We start from the raw sequence: 27985 nt of genomic DNA on the forward strand, positions 1-27985 counted from the left end.
AATCATCAGATACAATCAGTCATAAGCAGAATCAACCTTTTAAAAATATAGATGCTTGGGTCCTACACTAGGCTAGATCCACTGAATCAGTTTGTAGGAATGAGGCTTAGACATGTTCAGTATTTTCAAAATGTTCCACAGGAAGTTTTTTGGGTTTTTTATTGTTAAAAGAAAGCATTAAAATTTACCATCTTAGTCATTTTCAAGTATACAGCTCAGCATTGTTAAGTACATTCATGTTGTGACCACAGGAAGTTTTTATTAACCCACTGATTAAATACTGTTGATCCCATTCTACTTTTTCATTTTTTTAGGTGAAAAACATGGAACTTGGAACCTTGAGGGACTTGTCCCATCTCACACAATGAGTTGCCCATAATACTCATGATTTCATACCATCTTACTTATCTCCATACCACTTTGGCATTCTTGACTCAAGCTAGAATTAGAATTAGGGATTGTACCTACTAATAATTTTCCATTAGATTCAGTTTTAACTAAAATTTAACTATTAATTGAGTTTGGCTCTTCAGCAAACTTACACTGCTTTTTAGGAAGAGAATGAAATCTCTTTTGTGAAGTTAGCCATAAAAATATTGAAAGCATATAAAACCTCAGTGTTAAAAATCAGCATTAATAGATGACTTTCAGAAAGCCCTCATAAAGGAGGTGAGTTGAAGAATAGGTAGGGCATGGATAGGAGAGGAGAGAATACCCCAAGTTTGAGAGAGAGGATTTGATGGGCCCAGGTTTAAATGCCATGGCTCACTTCTGTAATCCCAGTGTTTTGGGAGGCCGAAATGAGATGATCACTTGAGCCCAGGAGTTTGAGACCAGCCTGGACAAGATGGTGAGACCCCGTCTCTACAAGAAATACAAAAATTAGCTGGCTTGGTGGCTCAATGCCTGTAGTCCCAGCTATTTGGTGGTGAGGTGAGAGGATCACTTGGGCCCGAGAGATAGAGGCTGCAGTCAGCCCTGATCACACCACTGCACTCCAGCCTGGGTGACTAAGTAAGAGATCCTGTCTCCAACAACAACAACAAAAAATTCAGCCTTTTCAGTTGCTTACTACATGATCTTGAACAAGTTATTGAACCTTCCTGAGTTTCAGTTTTCTTATCTGTAAAAGAGGGTCATAGATTTGCTATAAGGTTTAAATGAGATTCTGTTGTGTAAAGTACTTAGCACTGTGGCAGGTTCTTTGCAAGTGTTGTATAAATGAAAGGCATTGACAGCACCTGATGGGCATGAATTTAGTGTGAGGGATAGAAAAGTGAGAAAGTCAGATTGACATCATGCAAGAAACTATTGATTAGAACACTGAGAGTGAGGTTGTTGTGTTCATATTAGACTGAAGCAAAGGGCAGCCAGTCTTGTTCAAGAACATAAAAATATTGGAATTGTGATTGAAACCTGGAATGCTGCTTTCCTGCATTTCATGGTACTGTTTTAGGGGAATGTAATCAAACCATTAATTATTGTTTCTTTTCACAGACTAAAATGGAATGAAAGTTGTTTGGAAGCAGAAGATGCTTAAGATTAGAAATTTAAAAGTCATAGAGTTAACTATGTGCATTTCCATTGTATACAAGATTTTTTGTATAAGGTTGAAGTTTTACATGCTTTGTAGACTTTTCTTTTTGCATGGGTAGTAGAGTTTGAACAATGATCTAAGAGCTGAGGGTGGGAATGTGAATGTTTAATCATCAAAACTTTTCCAGTGGAAGAAGTTGGGGACAATTCTGCCTATTTAATGTGGTTTTATCAATTAGGGGTTCTGTGGATTTCAAACCAACAAATCAGATCACAGCTAACATAGTTTAGAGGTGTTCATTTCAACAATTTTTTTTCTTTTTCTTTTTCTTTTCTTTTCTTTTTTTTTTTTTGAGACAGAGTCTCGCTCTGTCGCCCAGGCTGGAGTGCAGTGATGTGATCTCAGCTCAGTGCAAGCTCCGAGTCTCGGGTTCACACCATTCTTCTGCCTCAGCCTCCCGAGAAGCTGGAACTACAGGCACCCACCACCACCACACCTGGCTAATTTTTTTTTTTTTTTTTTTTTTTTAGTAGAGATGGGGTTTCACCATGTTAGCCAGGATGGTCTCGATCTCCTGACCTCATGATCCGCCCGCCTCAGCCTCCCAAAGTGCTGGGATTACAGGTGTGAGCCACCATGCCCAGCCTTCAACAACTATTAAATTGACTTGAAGCTGGGTGCAGTGGGTCATGCCTGTAATCCTAGCACTTTGGGAGGCTGAGGCAGGCGGATCACCTGAGCTCAGGAGTTCGAGACCACCCTGGGCAACATGGTGAAATCCTGTCTCTACTAAAATACAAAAAAATAACTGGGTGTGGTGGCGCTTGCCTGTAGTCCAGCTACTCTGGAGGCTGAGGCACAAGAATCGCTTGAGCCCGGGAGGCGGAGGTTGAAGTGCAACCACTTCACTTCAGCTTGGGCTACAGACTGAGACGCCGTCTCAAAAAATAAATAAATAAGTAAAAAATAAATGGACTTGAGGTATTTTTGCCAGGAAGACCTGGCAGTGTAATTTTGACTAGATAGAGATGGATTAAGAAAAAAAATCCATCTTCTTGGATTTCTTCTCTACCTATACCAGGTAGTTTTTCAAATTGGGTTGACCAGTTATAGCCTATTAATGGATCATAAGATCCTAACCAGCATTTCATTTTATGTTATGTTATGTTATATTATGTTATTTTGGAGACAGAGTCTCACTCTGTTGCCTAGGCTGGAGTGAAGTGGCATGATCTCGGCTCACCACAGCCTCTGCCTCCCGAGTTCAAGTGATTCTTCTGTCTCAGCTTCCCGAATAGCTGGGACTAGTAGAGATGGGGTTTTGCCATGTTGCCCAGGCTGGTCTCGAACTCCTGAGCTCAGGCAATCCTCCTGCCTCGGCCTCCCAAAGTATTAGGATTACAGGCGTGAGCCACCACGCGCAGCTCTAGCCAGCATTTTAAAAAAGAAACAGAATCAGAGTATATAGGATTATAGTAAGGATAATGTTTCATCAAAACTTCCATCATTATACATATATACATACAAATTGGAATGTGTGTACTGGGTCACTTTGTAAAAAGTATTTCTTGTTCTGGATTGCTGTTGAAAACCTAGTGGCGTTTTAAAGCCATTATGTAAACCATTTCATCCCAGTTTTCCTGGTACCTTAGAGAGCACACTTGGACTGCCTGTATGCTTAGTCAAAACCTGCATACTTACTGTCTGCCCTTCAAAATTCCCTTCTTTCCCTGCCTCGTTGAACTCATTTTTTTGAAAGGTTATTCTTTTCCCTTCTGATTATATGTAAAAATGTTTCCTCTACCCCTTTCAATTCCCTTGAAAAATGCATTTGGGAGAATTATTTTCACTACATAATAATTTATTTGAATAGTCCATTTGTGACTGACTTAATGCCTGCCATGAGTTGAGCCCCAAGCTTTAGGCACTGAGGCTACCAAGTTGAAAAGGACAAAGTCCTTGACCTAGAAGAGGTTCACAGTCCATGAAGAAGACGGTTAGGTCAATAAGTACTAAGTATAAGTACTTAGCAGCATAAGTACTGTTTAACAAAAGATACAAGCAGACTGTGAGAGTAGAGGAAAAACTACCTAATGCAGCACCAGGGACAGGGTGCTGAGGAGGGTTGTGTAAGCAGTGGGGATCTTATAGGGGTTTCATGCAGGAAAGTAACCAGATGAGATTTGGGCTTTAGGAAGATGGCAATTCTGGATAATGTCACGCTGACTCTAAAATGAGTAGAAACTAGGGGCAGAGATATACAATATAGCATTTTCCAAAGAAAGTCAACCCTTGTAGTTAAACTGGATGGTGTATCGGATGCAAGGGAAGTGATGAAACTAATAATAAAAATTGAGGTAGAATAAATATCTAAATTGAGATAGAATATCTAGCATAGAATATCCAAATAACAGGCCTTATAACTCTTACGTCTGCATGTTTGCCTACACGTTCAGTTACATTTTGTCTTCCAAGATTCCTGAGTAAAAACTTGAACGTACAGATGATTTTATTAATACTTAGTTCAGTCCTACCCCTAGAACATCTCCAGCTGTAGCCTTGAGTGTGTCTAGAGAAGGGTGGGGTGGGGAATAGTTATAAAGGACTATTAATTCTTATAGCACCCCAGAGAGGATGATAAATATAAAATACCTTGCTTATCCTCACACTTTAAAAATACTTTAAAAAATAAAAATTTAGTGTTATTGCTCACCTTATGAATATCAATGAGGTAAAGGGGTAAAATATTAAAAATATTTTTTAAATATTTTTAAATGTGTGTCATCCAGTCCAAAATCTCACGTCTCTCACTGCCTCTGAACCCTCCCTTTTTTTTTAAATTAACACCATATATACATTAGATTTTGCATAGTCTTACCAAGGATGATGAAGTTAGAAACAAAAATCAATTTGGTAGGGGAAAAAAACCATAGAAGTAGTTTTTCAGAGATGTCTGTTTTCTGAGGCCGTTACATTTCCATAGAGCAAATGGAGGCATTGACCTGTTGTGCTTAATGACCCTTGCTCTGACTTCCTGCTCTTCAGGTAACTTCCTGATCATATTTTGGCATCCTGGGTACATCTGTCTGTAGGGTAAACATATGTTAAAGAATGAACATGAGAATCTTCTTGATAGTTATATTTTTTATTGTAATTTAATAATTAATTTGACAATCTAGTTAAAATGAAGAAAAATAGGAGATACAATATATAAGCCTTAAAGTGCTTCTGTGACATTTAGGAGATCTACTGTGTCACTTATCTAGGGATATTAAGCCTGAAGATGCAGAAAGCTAGCAAACTGGTTTCATGCCCAGTAAGCTCCCTCTGAAACACCTATTTTTCTCCCAGTTTCGATTATTAGTTCATAATTTTTGAATCTTTATTCTGTTCTTTTAGTGAACGTGGTTAAGAACATGGTAAACTTAGCTATTACAAAGGGATTGCATGCCCTTTGTTTTACATCAGTACCTCCACACACTTGAACAAATACCATGTTGCCATTAGCAATGGTGTCACTGAGGCTGGGACTTTAGAGGGGTGAAGAGATACATCCTGGTTTCAACCCCTCACCATTCTCCATGATTCTGATCTCTGGGAAAGGGGATAACTTAATCCCAATTTTGAAAATTGCTTTTTCTGTATCTAGGTTGTATCTACATCCAAATTGAGATAACTTGGATTTCAACCACCTGGAAATCACATATTTAACAGCCTGTGATTTTTATGAACTTCATTTCTCACTTTCCTGTATTCACTTTTGCCTACCCTTTCACTGCTTCTCCTAAGCCAGTTCTGTGGAAAGAAAAGTTTGTCCAGGGGTTTTAAAGTACACCTATGGCTTTCTAAAGAGTGGAAAAATAAAATTTCCACACTCCATGCCAACCTTCTCCATTATGTCTGCACAACTTTGTCATAACCTTGGAATATCCTTATATTCAGATGTGGAGGATACAACAGATGTGAAATAGCCAAAAGCAGATAAATTTCTCCGTGTAGAGCAAGGACTTGTCAGCAGATTTTTTCAGGCCCCCCTGACTATACTTATACTTTCTTTGCTTAAAGGAGAAGAAGTGAGTAAACTAGGGGACACAATTTCAGATTATTGTCTGGCAAAAAATATAACTTGTTATGCCTTGAAGAGGGGGTGAGGAAGCATTTTTATGTTTTATTTAAAGAGTCAAGCCATAGTAATTTATAACTCTTGACTATAGTCAGCTCTCTCAAGCTTGCTTTCCCCTTCTGTTTTCCTGGGACTCCCTGTTTCTGCTATTAAGATTAACTCCTATCCAAACATCATTCTCTGTGGCTATTGATTTTTTTTCAGTCAAGAAGAATGTATTTTGGTCATCAGTGATATTGCCTTTGCCCATCAAGCAGTTATTGGTAGTTAGAGAGTAAATACCTAAATTCATCACTCCTAAATTCTAGACTCTCAGACTTGTCACTTCACCTCCATGCCAAATCTCTTCTCCACTTGATCTTTTACTCTAAGATAACATGAGTATTGCCCACCCACCAGTATTCACCACAGGAATGCTTTCCATCAGGAATTAAATGTTGTGTTATTGACTTGGTTGGCAAGTTAAGCTGTGTCTAACCTGTGATGTAGATAAATATTGAGTAAATCATTAAAGATGGGGTTATGAAACAACAATCATTCTTAAACTGTAGCTTTTGAAGGGTTTATGAATATTATCTTATCCTTTTACCACACCCTTAACAATTAGGCATGGAACTGAAGATAGGAAGACAGTGGTCAAGGCCATGCACACCATTTCTCACCAAGGAGATAAACTGAAAACTAATTCAAGTATTGGAAATCCAGTTTTTTCTTTTCCTTTATGAGAAGTGGGAGTACTTCCTTCCATTAACCAATCCCTAGGATCTTACTGTGCTTTAGTGGTGGTTTTCAGGTATTTCTGATTAACGAATAATTCACTTGACTATTACAGAGTCCTCTTGGTGAGCAGAAGCAGCATGAACTAGCATGAGCTCAAGTCATTTCAACATCTGTTATGAATTACTGTTCTTATAAAGACCTTATTTAGTCAGATGTGAAGGACATCGTATGATACAGACTATAATCTGCACCAAACTAAAACAGTGCTTCCTGGACCTTAGGCCAAGTTGAGGAAATGGTTTGCAGGACAGAAAATCGCCTCTCTCTGGTTTCCCTACTAGCTGCCCAACAATATTCTAAGTTAATGCAAGTGCTATATTTAGGGTTTGTTACAAATCTAAGGTCTCGGAAAAATTGAATAACTAGAAGTAAAAGCAAAGATAAGCTGTTTAAAACAGGAAAAACTGGCTAACACCTATTTTTTAACATAAAAAGTAGTAATAGAATTAAATATCAGGAAGTTGAGATTCATTTTTAAAATATTCAAATGATAAAGTGAAATTCATCTAAACTTAGGTGCTATTGGCCGGGTGCCGTGGCTCACACCTGTAATCCCAGCACTTTGGGAAGCCGAGGCTGGTGGATCACCTGAGGTCAGGAGGTCAAGACAAGCCTGGCCAACATGGTAAAACCCCATCGCTAGTAAAAATACAAAAATTAGCTGGGTGTGGTGGCACCTGCCTGTAATCCCAGCTACTTCGGGGGCTGAGACCCAAGAATTGCTTGAACCCGGGAGGCGGCGGTTGCCGTGAGCCAAGATTGCGTCACTGCACTCCAGCCTGGGCGACAGAGGGAGACTCTATCTCAAAATAAAATAATAAAATAAATACTTATGTGCTATTAAGAAAAATTCCAGAAAAAAAACTAGGAAGCTGGATAACTTTGAGGCACAGCCAAAACTGATTTTATTGCTATATTGTAAAGTTAGCTGTTATAACAGGGCCTTTTAATGACACCTGGACAAAGTTTAGTATTAATGTGAAGGCCCCTCAGATCGAAGGGAAGCTGTTGGTGGGCTCATCATGCCTATATGTCTAGTTGCCTACCAGACATCTCAGATTCAGAATCATGTAATTATCTTAATACATATAGTACAGAGCTCTTCAGAAACATACACACCCTAACAACCACCAGCCACTACCTTTGTTACCTTTATTCCTATCTCAGTAAATGGTGCTGCCCAGGAAGAAAACTCAGGAAGCATCCTAGATGTCCCTTTTCCCTCTCCTCTTTTTTGCTAAGAGAAAACAGGAAAACATGAAACATGGTCCCTGCACTCAAGTAGCTTACATCTGCTTGGGAAGCTAAGACAAAAACAAGGCAAAGTCAATACAAGATAAAAATTATAAGATAAATATACAAGACCCTGGCCAGGCGCGGTGGCCCACACCTGTAATCCCAGCACTTTGGGAGTCCGAGGCGGGTGGATCACCTGAGGTCAGGAGTTCGAGACCAGCCTGACCAACATGGCAAAAACCTGTCTCAACTAAAAATACAAAAGTTAGCCAGATGTGGTGGTGGGCGCCTGTAATCCCAGCTACTTGGGAGTCTGAGCCAGGAGAGTTGCTTGAACCCTGGAGGTGAAGGTTGCAGTGAGCCAAGATCACGCCATTGCACTCCAACCTAGGCAACAACAGCGAAACTCATAAGTCCCCATGTAATTGAGTTTTACCAAGCACAGTGGCTTAGGATTTTCAGGAAAGAATGCAATCAAACCAGGTCGGGTGGTTTTGAGCTGGTCAGTGACAGGCTGACAAGAATACCCTGGTGCCTGCTCTTACATGTTGTCCTTGATCCTTTTTATGAGGAAAACATACAAATGGTCTTTTTTGTTGATGCCATTTTCTTTGGAGGTTGCCATTTGCAGTTGTGTGGAAAGAAAAGTTTATTTTCATTCTCCTGAGCTTCCACAAACTACTGCTCTAAGTGTCTCTTAAGGTTGGTGTAGCCTGTGTCAGTCTCTCTGATGCTACTGTTTTTTAGTATCCAATGCTATATTACATTGTTCCAGGTTAGAGTTCAGTGGATCCTGAACATATTTCTTTAGCATGCCTTAGTGGTGGCATGGAAGACACCACCGCCTCTTGCCATGAGGTTGTGAAATACATTCCTACCTACCTGTGGCTAATGGGGACTAGCTTGAGCCATATGGCCAGAGTTGTTGCTTCAGGGCTGGCTGCATGGCCCTTTGGAAGACCTTACATTAGTTAAGGGTAATGAAGATATTGGGGTGCTATTAAGTTATTGAAACATGGGACAGCAGCAGATTAGAGTCTCACAATCATAAAGGAAGTTAGATAATACCTGTGAACTAAATTATTACTCATTTATTCTGTGTGAGCATCACTTTAGAGAAAAGTGCTTCTTCAGCTTTCTTCATAGCACTCTGTCTTCTTACTGCATGCATACCTCGATGTCATTCAACCCCAGGCATCTCGTTAATTCCAAGCACTAAAGCTTGCTTCCAGAACCCAGCTATAGGCATGAAGCGGTACCTAGAAAATTTTTGCGAAGAGTTAGGTAATGATTGTGCTTCTTGAATTAGGAAGAACCGTTTATCTCTTCAGTTTTTCTACAGTTAGATGCCATAATATTTCTTCACCCTCTTCACAGACCTTTGTCAACCTTTTTTGTGTATTGCTAAAACGCACTTGGAGTATGTTCTTTGATGCATTGAAAAGGCATCCCACTTATTTATAGTCACCTACCTTGGAAACATCAGGAACATATCCAAGAACCAGGAACTAAGGAATAAAGGCTTTTGAGCAGCAGAAGTTGTGGTTAGAAAATTCACGTACTTACCCCTAAAACTATTCCTCGAGCTTTCATTCAGAGCCTATTTATTTTTACTTAAAGTACCATTTTGGCACTTGGGATATGGCTTCTCAGCTAGTGAGTAAAATTCTCTTCTAAAGGTAGAAGTAGCACTGCTAAGATCAGCCACTGTTTGGAAGCCAGTAAGAAAGAAGATTTAATACAATACAGGCCACCACTGTAGCTTTTCAGGAAGTCAGACTTAGTTAATTGAGTTGCCCCTCAAACTATTAATCTAATTCAGTCTAGTATAATAAAAATAATAGCCAAACTTCAGTAATAGTCCATATGGTAATGATCCTAAGTATCAGGAAGAATAAATTACATTCCAAGATAATATGATTTTTTAAGACTTCCATCAGAAAAAAATTTGAATCTTTCAATATTTGCTTTAAAATGTTTGGTACTTGAAGGTTAAACTTTATCCAGAAAATGTACCCTTTTTAGGTTATAAGAAAGCATTAATGCATGTTTTTGATCTCCAAGTTTGTTTGTTTGTTTGTTTTTTGATGTGGGGTCTCACTCTGTCACCCAGGCTGTAGTGCAGTGGCATGATCATAGCTCCCTGCAGCCTCAACCCCCTTGGCTCAAACGATCCTCCTACCTTAAGTCTCCCAGGTAGCTGGGACTGCAGGCTTCTGTTAGCAAGCACAGCTAGCCCAGTGATTTTTTACTGAAGCACTTTTAATTTGATTCACTGACAGTAGTGGTAGCTGATATTTGTATAAACTTTGTAGGTTTTTCCTTGGAGAATTTCCAAGTGGTAGATGGGGCAGGTACTCTACTAAGACCCAAAGTGGTTGTGTTTTGGACAAGGTCACGTAACTAGTAAGCAGCAGAACTACTTACTGGTTCTCCACCTCCTCACTGGTACTGTAGCCTATAACACATATTGTGCTGTGTTGCTTTCATCTGATAGACATAGTGACAAAGTTCTTCCTAAAGGGGTCTGGGGTCCTTCAGCAGGGGCCTCCTCCTGCCTGTTCCATGAGCAGAAAAGTCTGCAGCTGCATGAGGATTCTGTTGAGCTCCTTTGTACATCTCATTGAGTCGGGAAGTTGGAAATGTCCTAACAATCACTCATCCAAAGGTGTCACTGATGTCTTGCCTGTTCCAAAGGAGGAAGATAATATTTGCCATTCTTGCAAAGCAGGAGGAGCTTATTCCATATGTTGCCTTTTTAAAACTTTTACTAAGTCCACTTTACAGATAGAAAAGTACTCAATAGCTTTTCTCTAGCTGCTTTCGTCTTTTCTTTCCTTTGGTACATTTTGTCCCCATTGCCAATATGTACTTCAGAGTTCACCGTACTTGTGTACCTTTTGTAATACTTCTATAATAATCTTTTTTCCTAGAGTATTCGCAATTCAGTTGTCATTGGAAAGTTTGAGGTAGGCATTTTCTAAGACATTTCTAGTCTTTCAAATCCATGGTCTAATATAGGCCCTTTCAGAAACCCATGGCACTACCGACTAAAACTGCTTTCTTGCTAGTTGTGAAAACAAAAACAGTGTAACCTTTTCTCTGGTAAAGCAGTTTAGGTTAAGCAACAGATTCGACTAATTTCTTGGTTTTGTATTTAGACATGTTCAGCAACCTTTTCACCACTTGATCTTAAAAATCTCCGTAAGTCCTGAACAGAAACTGAAATTGTCTGAGCACCTGCCCTTTTGTGCTTTGTTCTTTATGTTTTATGTATGTTATCTAATATCTCACAACAATCCTTTGAGATACTGACATTCAGTCCCAACTTACAGATGAGGAAACCGAGGTTCAGAGAGATGAAGTAACTTGCCTAAGATCCTGTAGATAGTAAATGTCAGAGCCAAAGGTGGAATCTCGGGTCTCCATGTTCCACAGCCTGTGCTCTTTTCCACTGTGACCCCACTGCTCAGAAGCCAATGGAGGGTGGGAAGGTAGGAGGTGACGTGGGTTGTCTAGGGTCAGCCTTCCTGTAAAGGTGCCTCATGACTGAGACAGAAAAATCAAAGACTGAAGAAAAGAATTAGCCAGAAGATATTATCAAACATCTGTTCACACATTTAAGCTGCCTCTGTGCGCTGCTGTATTTCGTGGCAAGTCACATAATAGTCTCCTGAGGAATTATAATCCATACAGAGAGAGAGGGAGTTTAAGAAATTATATAAAACTCCAGGAAATTGGAGCACACCAACTGCATGGGTTCAGTACGACCCAGACATCCAGAAGCACAAAGCAGCTAGTGAAAGGCCTGGCTGAATAAGCAGGTATTGCCTGTGGCATGTCTTGAGTCTAGAATCACCCTTTCACACAGTCCCCACTGTCTGCGCTAAGCTCTAAGGATTTGTCCTGGGTGACTGACTTAGATGGTGGAAAGGGGTTTTTAACATAGAATGATTTCTTGTGGATGATTGTGAAAGGAGTATTGAAGATCTCGGAGAATGTAGCAAGTGGGCCTTGAGTAAAGATACAGTACTACTACCTTGCACGGAGAGGCCTGTACAGTTTAGTGCAACTTCATAGCTATCTTCTCCTCACTTAAGAGACTGCGAACTGGGACTTGCTTGTCATCTCACCATTTAAAGTATGTGAAGTTATTGATTTCTATTCCTTTATACTCCCAGGAAAGGGTAGAAGGATTCCTGCATTAGCATGACCAGTTGATCATGCTGAGAAACTATCTTAAAACTGTAAGTTCTCAGCCGAGTGCGGCGGCTCACGCCTGTAATCCTAGCACTTTGGGAGGTCAAGGCAGGCGAATTGCCTGAGCTCAGGAGTTGGAGACCAGCCTGGGAGACATGGTGAAACCCTGTCTCTACTAAAATACAAAAAATTAGCCAGGCGTGGCGGCGTACACCTGTAGTCCCAGCTACTTGGGAGGCTGAGGTAGGAGAATTGCTTGAACCCAGGAGGCAGAGGTTGCAGTGAGCCAAGCTCGCACCGCTGCATTCCAGCCTGGGTGCCAGAGCGAGACTCTCTCCATAAAAACAAACAAACAAACAAAACCTGTAAGTACTTCTAAACCAAGATTTGTACTGTAGTGCACCTCAATTCTTGTCAGTGTTGTGGACTTATAAACCAACGATTATTTAACAGGAATACCCAGACCTAAAATAAAGTGTATGTTGATCAACTAGAGTTAATAGTGTGGTCAAAATTTTAGTTTTTTGAAAAAAATGTATTTGCAGTATTTCTTCTCTTTAAGATAAAAATGATTTTTGAATGATTACTTTTAACATATGAAGAATATTGTCACTAAAATTTGAGGCTATAACAGGCTGACCTTATAATTAGGTAAATAATTCATATTTATTGAATCAAAAGTATATGAGCACATTTAGAAGCAGTTTTGGCCAAAGTACCGACCTCTTTATAATACAGATAGCCAGGCAAGGTGGCTCACACCTGTAATCCCAGCACTTTGGGAGGCTGAGGCAGGAGGATGTCTTTAGGCCAGGAGTTCAAGATCAGCCTGGCCAACATAGTGAGACCCTATATCTACAAAAAATAAAATAAATAAATAATAAAATGAATAACATCAGGAGAATTTTATAATGTAAAAATGGTTCTTTGGTAAATGACCATACTAATTCCTTCTTTCTCTTTCTCTGTCTAGTGAGAACTCAACAGAGGCAAAAGCAGTAGATTCTAACAATCAGTCGAAGTCCCCACTGGAGAAATTTATGGTCAAACTGTGTACTCATCATCAAAAGCAATTCATTCGTGTTCTGAACGACCTGTACACTGAATCTCAACCAGGCACTGAGGACCTGCAGCCTTCTGATTCTGGAGCAATGGATGTATCCACTTGCAATGCTGGCTGTGCCCAGCTCAGCACCAAACATAAGGAAAAAGATGCTCTGTGTCTTGATATGAAGTCTTCTGCTTCTGTAGATTTGTTCGTAGACTCGTCAGACTCTCGCAGCCCTCTACACTTGACGGAACAGACCCCGAAGGAGCCTCCTCCTGAGATAAACCCTGTAGATGGAAGAGAGAATGCCTTGACTGTTGTCCAGAAAGATTCCTCTGAACTTCCAACCACTAAACTGAATTCTATTAATAGCAGTTCAGTGGATAGTTTCACTCCGGGATACCTCACTGCATCTAATTGTTCCTCAGTGAACTTCCACCACATCCCTAAAAGCTTGGAGGGGCAAACCACTGGACAAGAGCAAGACATAAATGTGAACATATGTGAGGATGGTAAAGACCATATGCAGAGTTCAGCTTTAGTAGAAAGTCTAATTACAGTAAAAATGGCAGCTGAGAATAGTGAGGAGGGCAATACCTGTATTATTCCTCAAAGAAATTCGTTCAAAGCTTTATCAGAAGAGGCTTGGAACTCAGGGTTTATGGGGAACTCATCTAGAACTGCTGACAAAGAGAATACTTTACAGTGTCCAAAAACACCTTTGCGCCAGGATTTAGAGGCAAATGAACAAGATGCAAGGCCAAAGCAAGAGAACCATCTTCACTCTCTGGGAAGAAATAAGGTGGGTTACCATTTACATCCCAGTGATAAGGGCCAGTTTGATCATTCCAAAGATGGTTGGTTAGGCCCCGGCCCTATGCCAGCTGTACACAAAGCGGCAAATGGACACTCAAGAACCAAGATGATATCAACCTCCATTAAGACAGCTCGGAAAAGTAAAAGGGCATCAGGGCTGAGGATAAATGATTATGATAACCAGTGTGATGTTGTTTATATCAGTCAACCAATAACAGAATGCCACTTTGAGAATCAAAAATCAATATTATCTTCTCGGAAAACAGCCAGAAAGAGTACTCGAGGATACTTTTTCAATGGTGACTGTTGTGAGCTGCCAACTGTTCGTACACTGGCCAGAAATTTACACTCCCAGGAAAAAGCAAGCTGCTCAGCATTGGCATCAGAGGCAGTTTTCACTCCTAAGCAGACCCTTACAGTTCCAGCCCCTAGACATACAGTAGATGTGCAGCTTCCCAGAGAAGACAACCCTGAAGAATCTAGCAAGGAAATAACCTCTCACGAGGAAGGAGGTGGAGATGTTTCACCTGGAAAAGAACCTCAAGAGCCTGAGGTTTGCCCCACAAAGATTAAGCCGAATCTGAGCAGCTCCCCTAGGTCAGAGGAAACGACAGCCTCCAGCCTGGTGTGGCCTCTCCCCGCTCACCTTCCTGAAGAGGACTTGCCAGAAGGTGGCTCCACAGTCTCAGCTCCCACAGCAAGTGGGATGTCTTCTCCTGAACACGACCAACCACCACTTGCGCTGTTGGATACGGAGGAGATGAGTGTACCCCAGGACTGTCACCTGCTTCCCTCCACTGAAAGCTTTTCCGGGGGAGGCAGTGAAGATGTCATTTCTAGGCCTCATTCTCCTCCTGAAACAGTCAGTAGAGAAGAAAGTCCTCAGTGCTCAGAAAATCAGAGTTCCCCAATGGGCTTGGAGCCCCCCATGAGTCTGGGAAAGGCTGAGGACAACCAAAGCATCAGTGCTGAGGTTGAGTCTGGAGACACCCAGGAGCTAAATGTCAACCCACTCTTGAAGGAAAGCAGCACTTTTACTGATGAAAACCCCAGTGAAACTGAGGCAAGTGAGGCAGCAGGTGGTACAGGAAAATTAGAGGGAGAGGACGATGATGTAAAATGCCTGTCAGAAAAAGACACGTGTAATACAAGCATTGACTCACTCGAAGAGAATTTGGACAAGAAGAAAAAAGGTAAAAAATTCCCTGAGGCCTCTGATAGGTGCCTAAGAAGTCAACTCTCGGATTCTTCCTCTGCTGACAGATGCCTAAGAAATCAGAGTTCAGATTCTTCCTCAGCTTGTCTTGAAATCAAAGTTCCTAAAAATCCTAGTGCAAAACGTTCAAAAAAAGAAGGGCACCCTGGTGGGACAACACCTAAGGGCCTTCCACCTGACAGTTTCCACACGGAAACTCTGGAGGACACAGAAAAGCCAAGTGTCAGTGAACGCCCCTCTGAGAAAGATGCCGAGCAGGAGGGCGAAGGCAGGGGGATCATCACCAGGCAGACTTTGAAAAACATGCTGGACAAAGAAGTCAAGGAGTTAGGAGGAGAGATTTTCCCCAGCAGGGACCCCATAACCGCAGCTGGACAGCCACTGCCTGGAGAGAGATTGGAAATCTATGTTCAGTCTAAAATGGATGAGAAGAATGCTCATATCCCCTCAGAAAGTATTGCTTGTAAGAGGGACCCAGAACAGGCAAAAGAAGAGCCAGGGCATATTCCCACACAGCATGTGGAGGAGGCTGTGAATGAGGTAGACAACGAAAACACCCAGCAGAAAGATAATGACAGTGATGCCCCATGCAGCTCTCCTGGGTTGTCGAGTAGTGGAAGTGGTGATGCTGCTAGGCCACCAAAATCGGTGCCAAGGCCTAAAAGATTGACCTCTTCAACTTACAACCTAAGACACGCTCATTCTCTGGGTTCCTTGGATGCTTCAAAAGTGACTTCAGAAAAGGAAGCTGCACAAGTAAACCCCATAATGCCAAAGGAAAATGGAGCTTCAGAGAGTGGAGACCCCCTAGATGAGGACGATGTTGACACTGTGGTAGATGAACAGCCAAAGTTTATGGAATGGTGTGCTGAGGAGGAGAACCAAGAGCTCATCGCCAACTTCAATGCCCAGTACATGAAAGTTCAGAAGGGCTGGATCCAGTTGGAGAAAGAAGGACAGCCAACACCAAGAGCAAGGAACAAATCAGATAAACTGAAAGAGATTTGGAAAAGCAAGAAAAGGTCACGGAAATGTAGGAATTCATTGGAGGGTCAGAAGTTTTCTCCTGTTCAGATGCTCTTTATGACAAACTTTAAATTATCTAATGTTTGTAAATGGTTCTTAGAGACAACTGAAACCCGGTCTCTAGTCATTGTGAAGAAGCTCAATACTCGCCTTCCAGGAGACGTTCCCCCTGTCAAGCATCCTCTTCAGAAATACGCTCCTTCCAGCCTATATCCCAGTTCACTACAGGCTGAGCGCTTGAAAAAGCACTTGAAGAAATTTCCTGGAGCTACCCCTGCTAAGAATAATTGGAAAATGCAGAAGCTCTGGGCTAAATTTCGAGAGAATCCTGATCAAGTGGAGCCAGAAGATGGCAGTGATGTCAGCCCCAGTCCTAATTCTGAAGACAGCATAGAGGAAGTCAAGGAAGATAGAAACAGCCATCCTCCAGCAAACCTGCCCACTCCAGCCAGTACCCGGATTCTTAGAAAATATTCCAATATTCGAGGAAAGCTCAGAGCCCAGCAACGTTTAATCAAGAATGAAAAAATGGAATGCCCAGATGCTCTGGCTGTGGAAAGTAAGCCAAGTCGTAAGAGTGTATGCATCAACCCTCTGATGTCCCCCAAGCTTGCCCTGCAAGTGGATGCAGATGGGTTTCCTGTTAAGCCCAAGAGTACTGAAGGAATGAAGGGAAGGAAAGGGAAGCAGGTGTCTGAAATCTTGCCTAAAGCAGAAGTTCAGAGTAAACGCAAGAGAACAGAAGGCAGCAGCCCTCCAGATAGTAAGAACAAGGGGCCTGCGGTGAAAGCCAGCAAAGAAAAGCATGCTGATGGAGCCACCAAAACCCCTGCTGCCAAGAGGCCAGCTGCAAGGGACAGAAGCAGCCAACCCCCCAAAAAGACATCTTTGAAAGAGAATAAAGTGAAGATCCCTAAAAAGTCCACTGGGAAGAGCTGCCCTCCCTCCAGGAAAGAAAAAGAGAATACAAACAAAAGGCCTTCCCAGTCTGTTGTCTCAGAAACACTGACAAAACCTGCAAAACAGAAGGGGGCCAGTGAATCCTCTTCAAGGCCTCAGAAAGCCACGAATAGGAAGCAGAGTAGTGGAAAGACTCGGGCCAGACCCTCAACGAAAACCCCAGAGAGCAGTGTAGCTCAGAGAAAGCGAAAGCTGAAGGCAAAGCTGGACTCTTCCCACAGCAAACGGAGGCGGCTGGATGCAAAGTGATTGGAAAGATGGTAGCCAAGAGTAAAACTGTTCTATAGAAGTAACCTTTTATTTTGCATTAACTAAATCTGCTTTTATAAGCTTATCAAGCCTTTCAAATTTACAGTTAATGGAGAACACCGTAATTTGAGATGTCAGAAAATGCATCTCAGATGGAGAAGGGAACTTGCAGAGTCCTTCTCTGAGGCTAAGGGAAGTTATATATTATATTCTGGTTGTTCCTTGGGTTTTAAACTTGGAACCAAGCAGTTTTCGTTTTTAAAAGTACAGTGCCTTATTTATCCTTTTTGTTTTTAAATTTACAAAAGCTAAAAAGCTGATCTATGTGATTAAAGGCTTGTATTTTATACTTGATGCACAAGCACTTGTACTGTAGCCGAGAAGACCACCATCATGCACATAAAAGGAGCTTTTCAGCAGCCACCCTGCAGCATCTGCCCACGAACAGATGCCCCTCTTTGCAAACCGCAGCAGTGAACTTCCCTCTCTGTCTTGTTTGTTTAGATGATGTTTGAAAGCTAAACCAAATCATTTTATGGTATGCAGAGGATTTATAATTATAAAAGATTACTATTTCTGTTACCCCCTTTTTAAAAAGATCATGTTCATTGTTGGTCCCTCCTCTCACCTTTGATGTTTTGTCATTTGAGAGCATGTATTCTAAATTATGTGCCCATGGGACAAGAGATATGTCACAAGTGTTAATTTTTGTTTACAACCTCTAAAAAATCATTTGCGTCCCCAAACTGTATTACTAATTCTCACCATCTTCTTCATTTCTGGTCTTGCTAGCACTCCTGCAAGGCTTCCATCCTACTTTGGGAGGAAAAAGCCTAGGATTTTTTTTTTTTCCATCTTGTAGCTGTAATTTGATGATCAGGATGAAAATGACTCATTTTCTTTCTTACCCAGAGTACTTCCATATTCAAAGAAAGCCGAACTATTATTTCCAGTAATAGAAAGGTTTAAGAATGTGTATGTCCATGTGTGTTTGGGTGCGTTTGCATGTGGTTATCAGCCACAAATGTCTCCCAATCCCAATTTTACAGTAAAATTTTTTCTTCCCCATGCAGTGTGCTTGGGTGTCCCTGAGTTGAGTAATTAGCAAAGGACAGGTGGTTTAAAAGTAGCCCAGTGTCTCTGTGAGCATCCCCAATACCACTTTGGTACCAGACTCAGAAAGATCTAAAACAGCACGGAGTTATGTAAAGGTTAGAGCAGCCTTGCAGTTAGAGGAAGCAGCTCCAGCATCTGTGAAGAGCCCACACACCCCCTACACCCAGAGCTGACGTTCAGCTGTATGCTTCAATGTGAATGTACTTGTTGGAGTAGATATTCATTCTGATTGATTAACACCATCCTGGTAGTTAAATGCTTGTAGTATCACTCCTGCCATGTCATGTCAGGCTCTATTCCGTGTCTCAGAAGTGAGAGCCACAATAGTTTAATGACTTTGTTTGCCTTTCCCAGGTGAAGCCTGAGACGGGCGCATTGGCTTCAACCTAGTGCCTGTGACCTTGCTCCATTATTATAGCGCGGCGTGTACTTGACTTTTCCATTGGGCCACTCTACAGAAAAAGACTTGGTTGTTGAAGCCTCAGTCAGCTTCCTTAACCGGTTCTGTCACCAAAATTGGCTTGTATGAACAGCTGCTGCCCTGTCCTTTTTATTTAAAAATTTTCCATTTAGGTTGTTTCAGATCTCTTTAGATAAGCCCAGATGGACTTTTTTCATGCAAATCATGATAATACAGGCTTTCTACCCATTCTGTTAAAGGTTTGCTGTATATCATGGGAACTTCTGATGATCGGATAAGACTGGAGAAAAGTATTTGATTTGTGAGAAATTTAGAATTGTGTTGAATTTCATAGCTAGAGAAGCTTGCTGTCTTATGAAGCCCTGCTTTTTTTTCATGTCTTCTCTATCTGATGAGTCTTTTTTTTTTTCTTTCTAGTATCTTTGACTTTGGCCATTCAAGAGCTACCTACATTAATAAAACTGCTGAGTGTGTATGTTGGCAACCCTTTCTCAGCATTAAGTTGCACAGAGGCATTAATGTGTTTTGAATAGGTTCATTTAATCTTAAAAAATGGTTTTAAGGTTTTAAAAATATCTTTTCTTATAGTTGTCACTGGATATTGTGTTTGTGGTGACTTAAACAGCTGATGTTTGCCAATGTCAGGCATGCTGATTCCTGTACAGAAGAGGTGCTCCCTTGGCTGCATACAGACTACCTTGTAAGGTGCTTGGATTAGGTTAGGGAGAGGTGTAAGGTAGTAAGTAGGTGGAACTTTTCCAGTTCCAAGTTTGTAATTCATTCCATTCCTTTTCTAAGTTCTTTTTCATTTTTAAAAGCTCACTTAAAGATAATAGCCTTCTTTCCCATTCTAGGCTGTGTGTGAGAAAAGGTGTTAATGTGTATGTATGTATTTTATATACCTAACAATGCGATGGATCATCTTTAAAATCAACTTATACTTTATAATAAGGACATTTAAATAGACCAAGAGTCTACATAATTATGACACTTAAAAGTTTAGAATTTTTTATATTTGTTGAATCTCATTTTTGCTGATTCAGTTAATTTTGTTAATAGAAGAAAAAAAACAGCAAAACTTGAGGGCCAGTCCTGCAAGGCCCTTTGATACCTACAGCAGGTACTGGCAAAGCAGTTTCCCAGACACCTCCAAGCTCAGGTGTGGTATTGACTCATCTGTTATTGTTTTCCCTACCTTGCAAAAACCTTCTTCCCAGAGCCATCTTCAAGAATGGCTTACCACACCAGATGCAAAAGCAGTCCATCCCACATTCCGATTCCAAATCAGAAAGGAATTCTCCTGGGTGTACACTCGGTGAAGTGACTGTCCCAGTCTTGGGGCTGAAGTTGATGACCAAAGGACACTGGTGTTCTCTGAGTTTCTGGAGAAGCTGTAAGATGCCTGGGAAGCAATCACTGAAGCTCTGCCATAGCTCCCCTAGAGGAGGGCCCTCTTCAGGACACCCATCTTCTATCCCACGAGACTCCCTGCTATAGATGGACATGCAGGAGACCACTCCCTCACTTGGAGTCCTGAGCTCACCCCTAGCACTTCCTCAGACAGGTAACAATCTTGCAGCACAGCAGGAAGGTTGCGAACCTTTATTCTGCTCCTGAGGCTTCCTTCATGGGAATGCTATTAGTGTCTGTAAGTCACCAGTCGCTAGCCCCTTGGATTCCTTGTTAAAGACTTCTGTGCAGCCTTATCTAAAATGATAATCTTAGGCTATGAGTCTCCTGCTGTATTGTTCCTAAAATCATATGGATAGAAGAGGTGCCCTTAGTCATCCCTTTACATATGTGGTGCTTTCTAATGGGATCTCTATGCATCACATACTATGCAGGTGAATTTCTCACTGTTCAGCTAGGTCATCAGTAAAAGGCATCACTTCAAGATAGTTACTTTGAATTGAGGTTTGGCCTCTTTTCCTGCTTTGTAATGGGTTCCGTCTTGAGGGTGGGAGCTGTCATTCACATTTATGGGCAGCATTCCTGTTGATGAGTGGACCTAAGAGCCAAGTAGGAAAATATAGCATGCTATGTGATACAAGCTGGAGATGCTGTAGTGTTACTATCAGCAAGTTCTGTGCAGACTGCCTTTTGGATTCCAGATGATCTGTCAAGGGTCTGCCAACTGTGGGCTGGTCGCTTGTTTGTGTAAATAAAATGTGTTTGGAATATAGCCACACCCATTTTCTTAAGTACTGTCTGTGGCTGCTTTCGCACTGCAAGAGCAGAGTTGAGTAGCTGCGGCAGAGACCCGTGTGGCCCTTACAGCCTAAGATACTATCTGGACCTTCAGAAAACATCTGCTGATCCCTGCTTGAGAAAGTCATCCTTTTCGGGAACAAATATTCTTGATTTTCCTTCTCTCTTCTGCCCTTTTCTCTCTGTTCTTCTTTGTTTCCCATTTTCCTTGTCTCAATTTTGTTTGCTTTTCAAAGGAGACATGTTATATCGATATGTACTACTATCCCCTTAAACTTGAGCAACCTTAGCATTCCATCTTCTTTAAAAAAAAAAAAAATCACAGTAGCCAAAATAAGGCCACCTTACCCTATGGAGCCAGAACCCATGAGCAAATAGGGATTCAGAGTTCTAAAATTATGTGGCCTGGGCCTCTCATTTCACTCACACGAAACTGACTCTGGCTTTATTTCTTGTTTATTAAAGTAAGCCAAGATTTTGTTTCTGGTAAAATTAGTTGAGACTACTTTAGTTGGACTTTTAGTCCTCTGAATGTCACATTTAGATATGGAAAATGTTTTTTCACAGAGTAGAAACAAAGTCTGATCACAAACCTAAAGCATTGTTTATTCTTATATAATATTTTGGCACTGATACCTTTTCAGCCACATACTTTCAAAATAATTTTATTCAAGGTAAGCCAACAAATAAAACATAGAGGCTTATGAAGTGCTTTAATAATGATTTAAAAAATTGGAGTTATAACCAGAGTATGACTGAAAAGCTATTATAGTCTTCCTCCTTTTCCAAAAACTCAAGGATAAGGATATATATATATATATATATATATTTTTTTTTTTTTTTTTTTTTTTTAATAGAGACGAGGTTACGCTATGTTGCCGAGGCTGGTCTGAAACTCCTGGCCTCAAGCAGTGCTCCCACCTCAGCCTCCCAAAGTGCTGGGATTACAAGTGAGCCACCGCACCAACACAAGTATGAGTTTCTATGCTGTTTTTTTTTTAAATGTGATTCAATGTCCTGTCAGTGAAAAATTTTTGTCAGTGGCCCCAAATCACTGATCGTTTTAGTTGTTTTGAAACAATTATCATTTTGAATTCTTAGTATTACTTTGATGTCTTATTATGACTTGATATCCACTGAAATACTGGAATTTTTTTAAAGTATAAAATCAGTCTGTGTAAGGCAGTCTTCATATCCTAGCAGTAAGTGCTATTCCCCATGCTTGCTCTCAAATCCTTTTGAGGGGAAAAATAACAAGATTATTGTATTTAAAATGAGCAGAATTGTGGGAGGGCCTTCCCCCGCTCTGCCCCCAGACAGGGTCTCACTCCGTCGCCCCAGGCTGGAGTGCAATGGGCATGTAGTCTTATCTATTAGGGTATGTAGTTTAAAAGTGCAGTTTTTTAAAAGTATAGTCTTCATTTTTATGACGCCCACTGCAGGCTCAAAGAGATTTTCACACCTCAGCCTCCTGAGCAGCTGGGACTACAGGTGCATGCCACCACACCCAGTTAATTTTTTTTTTTTTTTTCCATTTTAGCAGAAATGAGGTCTCGCTGTGTTGCCTAGACTGGGAAGTCTTTTGAGGCAGCCTTCAATATAATTCATCCTTTGAAACATCAGAACAGAGTCCTGTATTCTACAATGGATGGATTGGAAGACTTGAGGGTCCAGTCTCTTTCCTTTTTAGGTAATTAGACTCAGGCAGAAACTCAGAGCTCTCAGGGCTTTGCTGTGCTGTGCTGTGTCATGCCATCCTGGGGCCCGGGGAACCACCCTGAGCACTTTGTGGAGTGTGTCCTTGCTCAGGCTTTTGCCTTAGGATTGAACCGAAGCTGCTCAGTTCCTTCCACTTACCTCCTCTCTGTCTGATCTTCCTTTTCCCAGAGCCTCAGTGCTTGATGCTCAGTGCTCAGGAGATGTCCTTTGCTCCATCCTTCAGAGGGGCAGTTGTGTGATTATGCTGCCGGGTGAGCACAGACACATATACTTTCTCCCCTAGCTGGGGCCATCCCACACGGGGTGCTCAGTATGCATGCCTCATGAAAGCATAGACTGTCCATTTAAAAAAAAAAAAAAATCAGGTACTCATGGTATTACAATATGCCAGGGGTTGGACAAATGGATTTTTTTACCCTTTTTTAAAGGGTTATGTAAAAAAAAAAAAAAAAAAAAAAACGACTATATGTGGCCCACATAGCCTGAAATATTTACTTCCTGACCTTTTTGTAGAAAAGCTCTACTGATCCTTATAGTAGTCATTAAAGATCAAATTGTGTAGACAGGCACAACTTTTTTTTTCATATACTCCAACATTTTTTCATATAGTCCAGCAATTCTTTTAGATTTTAGAGTATCTTGCCTGTTCATCTCAGTACACAGCTGCTGTTACAGATTATTCCTGAATAATGCTTTTGCGTTAAGAAAAATTATCCCCCTTTGCCGATTGTCTACTTATTAATAAATTGTGGGCATGTGATCATATCTATTAGGGTATGTAGTAAAAACTAAAAGTGCAGTCTTTACAGTCTTCATTTTATGAATCAGAGTGAACTTGACTGTGGTAGACATTCCATTAACAGCAGTTCAGCGCAAACAAATTACTCATGAACTTAAAGCCAAGAATAGTGCCTCTCCCTGAAAGTATGCGATGTGTTGGTTTTACCCCTAGAACCCTTCATTTCTCTTTTGTATCATATACTTGAAGGTTTCTCACTTTTCAAGCTCTGGTCGTGATATGAGAACATAAATGCCTGGTGTTTGCCTGTTTGACTTTCGAGTGCAGACCACACATTCTCTTAAAAATACCAGCATGTCTGTGGCATCTTGTCAGGACACTGGCAGCTTTAGACAGAACAAGTTCAGGGCTCTCCAGCCCAGCCCAAGTCACCTGCTCGTTCTGAGGAGCCACCCTTGGCACCTTGCCCTTCCTTCTCTTGCCTCTGCTTATGCCGCCAGCACCCTTCCAGGAGGCATATTCTCTGGGACAGTCCCCCACTTCCCCAGTGTGGCCCTGAACACAAATTTGTCACATTAGAAGCATTTTTCTCTCAAAACTCTATTTTCCTCTAGTATTTAGTTGTTGGGTTTAAATGCTATTCAATATATCCACTTTTTTTTTAACCCCAGTTTTCTGTGATCTGCACCTCATAGTTGTCTTGTAGCTAAAGCAGAGGTATTTGGGAGCTAATTTTTGGGAAAGAGAGTATACCAACAAGATTTGCATAATTTTGTATATTTATACCACAGGTAGGGATTATTTTTAGAGTCACTATAGCTTAAGGTTATTGATTTCACTAGTGTGGTTTCTGCATTCTAAATAGTTGTCGGAGACTGTGTTAGTAACTGGTTTCAAATACATATATATAATATTTATACACACCACTGTGGAATTTATTTCACTGTGTAAATAGTGATATTTTCCTGTTCAGATACTTCTATAGAAAGTATTTATTTTAACAAAAAAATTAACTGTCAAAAGGGCTTTCCAAAAATTGTTCTTTCTAGCCACCCATCCTCCCCAGCTACCATGCTCAACCATTGAGCCCCCAAACAACAGTGAGAGCAGAAAGGTGTGGCCTTGAAACCTTCACTGTATTTGGACAGATGCAACAGAAGTGCATCTCCCCCACTGTAACCCCGTCCCACAACAAAGTGGGACTCCCATCGTGGGTATGGCTGTGCCAGGCATGGCATCTGGTGTGCCCCACACAGCCTACTTCTTGCATGCACAGTTGGTACATTCAGCTGTACACTTAACAGCCTGTACAGGAAAATGAGCCTTAGTTGTAGCCCCAAGGAAATCCAAACCCATGCTTGTGAGATATGGAGAAACCACTGGTTGCCTAGAGAAAGCATTAAGGTGTATTTCCAGTTCCCCTTTCATGTTGGTGAAAGACACCTATTCACACTCTAATTAATCATGGGAGATAAGCATGTTACCTTCTGCACCTTGACTTTGCTTGTGAGCACCTGGCTCTCCTCCTCCTCCTCCTCCCCTCTCTCCCAGTCTCAGTGTGCATCTGTGCAGATGTGGGCCAGTCCCCCTGTAACCAGTGGTTACAGAATGATACCATCTGTTCTAAGATGTGGTCAGCTTTACTTCTCAGGAGTCCTGTCCTACAATTCAGAGCACCCCTAGATGGGATGGAACCAGTGCTTTATGATCATGTTCCTCTTCCCTGTGCCCTGTCCTTGGGCACCCCCGTGTTAGTGATGATCCTCATTGTGCAGGGCTGGCTGGACTGAGAATTGCAACTCCAGGACAGCAGGGAGCTTTGGGACTAGGCACGCAGGGGTTTTGTCATCCATTTGAACCATAATTTGCATATTTTCTTACGGCCTCCCTTTGTCTTTTCTAAACGAATGAGGCAGACACTTGAACAGTAATGCTGGAGAATGTTTTTTCTAGGAGACTTTGTAAGCAAATCTGATTTTAAGATGAAATGTGAATGAGAAACTAGGTGCCAGGGAATTTAGCACTGAACTAGACAGAACTTTTTTAACTTTGCAGGAAGAAATAAATTTTGCTCTCGTCTAAATGTTCACAAGAAGTAATGTTGTAAATAGTTTTCTAAAAATATTTATTACCTGTGCTGTATACAAATTCATGTTCTGAGTGATGTTGGTTTGCATTGTAGTATTATAGAATATATTTTGAGCAGTGGACTTCCTTTCATAACACAGTTCACACATGGAGAAAGAACAAAAACCAGCAGGTTGAGAGCTGTTTGGGGCCTTTGATCTGTAATGTTACATCAAATCTAAGCTTTAACTGCCCCCTCTTCTCATCTGGTTATGTTATATTATATATATATTTTATATATATATAGGTGTATGATAAACTGGTCAGTGGTCAGTACCCAGATCTGCAGAGCAGATTTCCAGGTGTTCTTTCTGATGTGTTGCCCATAAGCAATAAGATCCTAGGTAATAACATTTATTCCAGGGCCCACATTGGCCCTTGTCTCAGAGGATAGGGTGGGGGTAGAACAGCTCTTGCTAAGACCTCTTGCCTTTGCCGGAGAGGTTGCTGTACTTGAATTTTTGCTTCTGTTTGTCTGCACGCTCCTTCATGTCATGGAACTCTAGCAATGGATGAGAAATCTGCCAGCACCAGACACATCAAAATTGGGCACGTAGAGGAAAATTTTGCAATTTTTCATGAATTTGTAGGGTTTCCAGAATCTAGTTGAGGCAAAGCTCATTTGGCTATAGAGTAAATGTAAGACTTGTTACAATAGAAATTTAAGTGGCCAGTTCAATGTCCTTTGACTATATTTGACCTACCTTTAAAACCTAGCCCATTTCATATCAGCCTTTTCTGTGCCTGGGCTTGAAATGTCTAAAGCTGCCTTCGTGTCTGGGATTACACCATGTAGGTCAGTATAAAGAGGGCAGTCACTCCTCCATTTCTCCCAGCGTGTCCAGTTCAGCAGATTTCTAAAGCTGTTAAGCAGCCTCTCTTTTTGACCGTCCTAAACTTTGTGAAAATAAATACCCCACACCCAGATAACCATTAATAGAAGTAATGTAGTTTTTTAGGCTTTTGGAATATGTCTTCTCTTTTGTATTTATGATGGTGTTTGGAATTTTTCACTAGTGTTTTTTTAGACTGAAGTGGGTGCATTAGGATAAAACTTTCCCTTGCTGAGCCTGAAGGCAAGCAAGAGGGAAGAAACTGACCTGTATTGTATCATTGGGGAGGTGACTACTTCTTGTGGTGGTAGGGGGTGGGGGGAATGGGGCATTGTAGATTATGTGGGGGTACAATAGAATTCTGGCCTGAGGCTCCCCAAGTCTTATTACCTTGTATGAAAAATCCCCATATTAGCCTCACTTAATCTTAATAGAAGCCTGCTGTTTACCCTCAGGGAACAAGTAGTTTTCAAAATTGAGCTCCTCCAAGGTCATTGGCCAATGCTGTGTGCAAGCATTGGTCATTTTTGTAAACTCATGGCATTATTTCCTCATATGCATTATGATACTAAGAAATTCAACCCCAACCTGTATGAAAAGCACAGCCCAGGGCCCTAATTGAGGCTAGCATGAATGCCTTTGAGGGGCCAGGGGGCCATAGGAGGCCCATGCAATTTAACTGAAGCTCAGGTGCCACGTTGGATTTTTATTCTTATTAGGCCGCAACCTTTCTGAATGAGTTTAGGGCAGGGGCTGCTGATCCGGCTGTGGATTCAGGGAGCTCTAAAATGAATCTCTACCGTTCCTTTAAAGGTCTTTCTGGTTCCTCCCAGTGTTGTCATTGCTGAGGTCGATCTCGTAGTTGTTCAGTTGTGCTCTTTTTGCTGTCTTGTGAGTCTTAGCCAGTGATCCAGCTGCCCAAGGACAGGGCCTCCAGAGGGCCTAGCACCCTCCTGGTACCAAGCGTGTGCTCCTGGCCTGTGTGACAGTGTCTTTCCAGAAGCAGTGAAATGAGAAATTCTGCAAGTGGCCACCCGGAAGATCAGTCTGTATCTCTTGGGCCTGGATTTCTACTATGTTAGTGAGTGTAGGAATATACTGTGTCTTTAATGGATGAAAATTCAATGTATGCTGTGAATTTGTTGGTTTGAAACATTGAAATTTTTCATTAGACAATGTTTACATACCTCACCTGAAGAACCTTTGAGAGTGTATATATAAAATTTTAAAATATATTAAGTTGCTTTAAAACAATATGTATAGCTATAAAAGTTGGAGTTATTTTAACTTTGAATATGTACCAAGTCTCTTAAATATTGAAATCTTGTAGACTTCTTGTGCTTCTGTGTTTTGCTTTCCTATCAGGCCATGTAGGAAACTGTGTTCTTGTTATTGGTAGAGGGGCCCTCACTGAAATCCAAGCTTGGAAGGATTTCCTGTGTTCTTTCAGATTCTCTTGTTTGGTTTTGAAGGATGGGGTGTGGAGCCAGAGGATGTGTGGGAGGGGTTTCTCTAACATTGACTTCTATTCCATGAGCTTTTTCAAGGCGCTTATTTTATGGCAGCGTATTAAACTTCTTTGATATTCAAGCGTGTCTGTGTAGTCACTGAAGAGGGCACAGAACGCCTTG

General features: G+C 41.3%; 1 protein-coding gene across 16 annotated transcripts in view; it reads left to right on the top strand.

The window, feature by feature from the left end:
• The window catches only part of LCOR (ligand dependent nuclear receptor corepressor), a 161729-nt gene extending 133785 nt beyond the window's left edge, over positions 1-27944 (top strand). For all 16 annotated transcript variants that reach the window (XM_054503631.2, XM_063670046.1, XM_054503635.2 and 13 more), the window contains one exon: positions 12850-27944. In XM_054503631.2, coding sequence (XP_054359606.1) covers positions 12850-17191 — 4342 coding nt within the window. In that variant the 3' untranslated portion in view covers positions 17192-27944. The remainder of the gene's footprint in view (positions 1-12849) is intronic.
• The last annotated feature ends 41 nt before the right edge of the window (positions 27945-27985 follow it).

This window comes from Pongo pygmaeus, chromosome 8, assembly GCF_028885625.2.
Source record: "Pongo pygmaeus isolate AG05252 chromosome 8, NHGRI_mPonPyg2-v2.0_pri, whole genome shotgun sequence".
NCBI lineage: Eukaryota > Metazoa > Chordata > Mammalia > Primates > Hominidae > Pongo > Pongo pygmaeus.